General features: G+C 24.7%; 1 protein-coding gene across 1 annotated transcript; it reads left to right on the forward strand.

Annotated features, from left to right (window-relative positions):
- Window positions 1–1,903: 1,903 nt before the first annotated feature.
- LOC112604100 lies at window positions 1,904–4,444 on the forward strand. Its single transcript, XM_025352967.1, has 3 exons — window positions 1,904–2,112; window positions 4,067–4,281; window positions 4,371–4,444. The coding sequence occupies exons 1-3, from the start codon at window positions 2,051–2,053 to the stop codon at window positions 4,424–4,426; spliced, it is 333 nt and encodes a 110-aa protein (XP_025208752.1). The 5' UTR covers window positions 1,904–2,050; the 3' UTR covers window positions 4,427–4,444.
- Window positions 4,445–5,164: the final 720 nt, after the last annotated feature.

Here is a 5,164-nt window from a genome sequence, read left to right on the forward strand (position 1 = left end):
TACTTACTCTGCATACGAAAAAGTAAACCAGAAAAAATAATATGTGAATGCATGAAGTCCTTGCTTTCTAAATAGGTTTAGATAGGAGTAATTAATCAATATATTTATATAGTATAATTGTGTACTATTTAATAATTAACAAATTAATTTTATTTTTTTTAAAAAAGAATCAGAGAAATTAGTATCTGGTTTAAATATTAAATTAAAAAAAAAAATTTTTATTGAAATGTTATATGTGAAATATTTTTTTATATTAATAATAAATAAATTGTATTTAAATATTTATATTTTTAACCTGTTTTAAAAACTTTTTCTTACTTTATTCAAATTCTTTATTATTAAATAACAAATTTTGTATTTCATTTTTCTAAATGGGCATTTGGATATGGTATTACAATAGATACTTATAGTAAATTATCAATGCTTAGCGTGTTTAGAAAAATAAATAATATCCATTTTAATTTAATTAAATAATATAAAAATTTTACCCAGAATATAACTAAGAAAAGTTTAATGAAAAGTAACTATAAGAAACTACAAAACTGAAGTTGAATGTTTAAGTAGATACTGAGCATGGGTTGTATTGGGTAGAATTGTTTTTCTAATAGTATTCTATTAAATAATATCAATAACCTAACAGGTTACCTACAGTTGAAAAAATTACTGGGAATTTTGAGAAAAAAAAACTAAGTTTTATGTGATGATATTATTTTTATACTAATTTATTATATTTGTTATATTAGTCTTAACTATCTATCTAGACATCTAGTCAACTGGTTTATGGATCAACTGTTCACTATTGGGAAACAGGGAATGGTAAACTCCTACAAATGTAATTTAATCTTCTACATAGACATAGTGTCAACTAATATAAAAAATGATAAAAAAAGGATACCGCTCGTACCGATATATAAATATATTAAAATTTAATAAAACAATAGTAATAATTCATAATAATTTACGTTTATTTTTGTGGTAGGTATACTTTGAAGATAAACTTTAAACGTGAAATTTCTTTTTATTTTTTGTTAAGTATAAATTCATAATTTTAAATTGTTTTTGTTTGTCTGCGGTGTGTTGATACTAGACTAATTAGTAATTATTATCGCCGATCTATTATTATTTTGTACTGCAAATGCAGATATGAACATAGGTATAATATAGTATATAATATGGATATAACCAACCTTCAAGAATTGTCATACATCGTATAAACACGCTCTAATTCAAGTGTTTGTATTTTATATATTTATTATTTTCAAGTTATGATCATTTTTGAGCTTTACAACTCAAAAATCGTGAATTTAAATAATATCACCCTATTTTTTTCAGGTAAAAATGTAAAAAGGTAATTGGTGTAGTAGTTTACATTTGCCCCTAGAAACAGTTCATTTGCCTTAGTGCGTAGATTCACGATAGCACGATGTCATTTTCCAATCCTGGCTTAATACACAGGTATTTTTTCGATTTAGTTTTGATTGTGTACGCATATCATGTGATCTGCTTGTTAATATTATTGTAAAACGCGGACATGCTTGCATGATAATTAAATAGGTATAGTAATTAGTAATAACAAAATCATGCCTTCCTTGACTATAAAACATTTCTCTTAAGTCTAAATCATACTATTACTACTATTACTAGAGTATTTAAGCCTTGATTTCTGCTGTGTAGTATGTGCCGTGTACTATGATTTGTAATTTTGTTGATAATGTTAATTATCATTGAATCATTGTCCACCGATAACAGCGCTATGCGGCACTAATGCGTACTATATAGTGACGACTGCAGTGTGTACTCTATATGGTTATTGGTTAATAGTTAGTGCTCACTAACCATCTGTTTTAGGCACATGTATAGACTGTACCTACTCTGCGCAGTACCCTATAGCCACGTCAACGTCGTAATAGTGACTTAGAAACTTAGTTAGTAATAAAGTAAGTCTGTACCGTGAATCTCTTTTAAGCTTTTCCGTCGCTAAGTTTATCTAAGAAAACGTTTTCATACAAGTCGTAATATACCAAAGAATCATTACATCTTACAAATCACAATGAATGCAATTTGCTCAATTCCGAATTGTGAAAACAAGCCTCCAAAAGTAAAGTTGTTTAAGTGAGTATAATTATAAAGGAAATATATGTTTATGTTTATAAAAAAATATATATTTTTATTTGTTTTTATCTAAATAAATTTACGGTCAATATATTAGACAACTCTAATAGTTTAATGGTATTTTGAGTTAAACTATTATCTTTTATGGTAACACTATATTTGCGTGAATTGTATAGTGACGCATAAAATTTCCTGTAATATTTACATATTACATTATTACATATAATGATTAATTTTACAATTAATCATGAAATTTAACTCCAAGAATTGTGAACAGCTATTTCTTATGCTACATCTATTAATCATGTTGGTCACTCTGTCTTTTTCGGTAAAGTATGGATCAACATCTATATTTATGTAAGGACTTTGCGTATTTTTCAAATCAACAAAAATTTGTACCTATTTTTTTAACTCGACTATCTACTGCGGTTTTCAAAGCATACGGAACCTAATACGTCCAATGGCATTTAGGAATACTATTTACTCTTTTAAATTAACTTTGTGATGTTTATACATTCTTTTTTACCAAATAAACTTTTTACTACTCTTGGAATCTTCAACTTAATTCCTCTAACTAATTCTATATCTTTACTTAATTTTCATTCACTATTTTATTATTCTTTAGTTTATTTACTGTATTCATTTACCTAATTATAATTTATAGTGACTATATTTTTTTTTTATTTGGAAATAGTTTATTTAACTGCACAAACGACACAAGAGTAATTTTGTTACACAATTTTCTATTACTAAGATTAATAAATTGATAATTTGATTTTTTAACAAACTAATATTTGTATTGACTTGACTAACTACAAAAATAAAAATTGATTCTCCATTTACAAATGTAATATTATTTTTTTTTCGAAAAATTTTTTAAGAAATTGTAGCACTACCATCTACTTTAAAAAGTATTACCGTTGATATTCAAAATTCAAATCGACAATTAATGGTTAATTTACGATTATATTTTTAATATTATATGTACATGCATATTTTTAACAGATTTTTTTTTTTTAATTTGCACTGTAACATTCTTTTGCATTTTGCTGTACAGGAACGAGTATCATAATTTCTTCTACTAGCTCCACTCAGATGACATTGACTCATTACTTATTTATTTTTGATTGTGACGGAACTTATATCTACTTCCTAGTTCTAGCTACCTCGTTTTTAGCTGGCTACTATTCAACACTGTATTATTTTATTAAATTTATTTGATTTGCTTAGATTTAACTTTTTTTTGTGATTCGTTTCTATTCAATTAACTTGTGTTTTATTGTTTATCTGATGAGACTCATTTTTGCTTATTCTTTTATTAATTTCGTATCCAAAGCTTTTTCACAAACTTTTTTGAATAGTTATTGATATTTTATCAACTAAATTTCTTTAAAAAGGATCATTCTCTAGATCTAAAATTATTCTATTGCGGAAAACTTAATATAAAAATTTGCTAAATTCAAAATAATTTGCTAACTATTTTAAAGTACTTAATGATGAATTTATATACTATAACTCGACTTGACTTAGTTTGACTCAAAAGAGTCATTCACCTTCAAACATTTTTACTCATTTTGAAACAGATGGCTTAATCAAAAAATATTTTAAATGGTCACGCATAACTTTCGTCACTGCGTTACGCAAAATTTTCTGATTTAATTGCTGTCACCCGATTACTTGACTGTACAATTTAATTATTAGAATTATAGACATTTTTAATTTTTTACGTGTTCATGCTAAATTTGCTGGGTAAAATGTTCCACGTAATTAACTCAAGTAACATTAAACTAAACGAAAATCAAATTCAAACAGTAGTTTTTTAAAATTATTTGTATCCCAAGACAACAATGATAATTGGTTGAAAATACTATCATTTATTTATGTGTATATCGTATATTATGTATATATAAATTAAGTTTAATGTATAATTTATTTACTTTTATGTATTACCTAGGATTCCTATAGCTAAGAATTTAAGGAGGATGTGGTTGCTTTCGATAAAACAACATTATCCAAATTATTCCGTATCGTCGCAAAACAATTCTGAATCATATATATGCAGTGAACACTTCAAAGACCAAGACTTTATACATTCAGAAAAGGAATTTTTAAATAGCTTCGCGATCCCAACGGTTTTTAATAACGATAGTTACATCTACGTTGACATTTGTAAGTTGAACAAATATCGATCCTGAATTTAATAATGTTTGGTTAGTTACTAACAATACTAAGGTTTTTTATTGTTTTTGTCTATTTAGATGGTTTACTTCACTGCCCGACAACCAACGATTCCGAAGCAGATGATAGTGAATAAAAATACACAATATTTACAAACAGAGTTAATATTTTACGTTTATAAAAAATATTCTATTTATAATAATATTCTAATAATTTGGTTTGGCTGTACATTTTAGGAAAAAAAAGTCGTCGTGATAATAACTTTATTGTAATGCAAAAAATGCAAAGGCATAAGATAAATTAGGGTATTTGAGTATCTTTAGTAATTATATTTAAATGTTAAAACTAATTCTAAGAATTAATTTAAAAATATTCAAATAATCTTGTTTTTTATCCAAATAACCATGAATTGCTTTTTTGACGTATCTACCTACGTATAACTTATCATTAAAAAAAAAAATAATATATTTAATTTCGAGTAAATAAGGATTTAATGTCAAGAATCTTAGTTTCCATAATTGTTTTTTAATATTACCTATACATTAAATATAGTAAAATAAAGTATGTTACATTTACATTAATCAAGATACAATAAAATATTTGAATAAACCAGTTTGTATATTAATTTTTATAGTGAAAACCTCATTACTATTATTATTCAAGTAAGTTGAAAGTAAAGTTTCTGTAATAAAACAATTTGTTGGATTTCACAGTTAAAAATTAATTAAATAATTTTTTTTTTTTTTTATTATTTATATTTATTGAATTTTATTAAGTATGTTTATACTATATTGCACTATTTATGCAAAAAATAGAAAATTACTTAGGTATGTTATATTTTATCATAAGTTGAATAAATATCAAATATTCATGT

This window comes from Melanaphis sacchari, unplaced genomic scaffold (genome assembly GCF_002803265.2).
Source record: "Melanaphis sacchari strain LSU unplaced genomic scaffold, SCAv2.0 Contig119_pilon_pilon, whole genome shotgun sequence".
NCBI classification, from domain to species: domain Eukaryota; kingdom Metazoa; phylum Arthropoda; class Insecta; order Hemiptera; family Aphididae; genus Melanaphis; species Melanaphis sacchari.

Excerpts from the sequence above, each read along its gene's own strand:
- LOC112604100 (XM_025352967.1), top strand. The coding sequence starts at position 2,051 with ATGAATGCAATTTGCTCAATTCCGAATTGTGAAAACAAGCCTCCAAAA. Across the intron at positions 2,113-4,066 it reads CCAAAAGTAAAGTTGTTTAA|GATTCCTATAGCTAAGAATT; the intron begins GTGAGTATAATT and ends TGTATTACCTAG. Across the intron at positions 4,282-4,370 it reads TTACATCTACGTTGACATTT|ATGGTTTACTTCACTGCCCG; the intron begins GTAAGTTGAACA and ends TTGTCTATTTAG.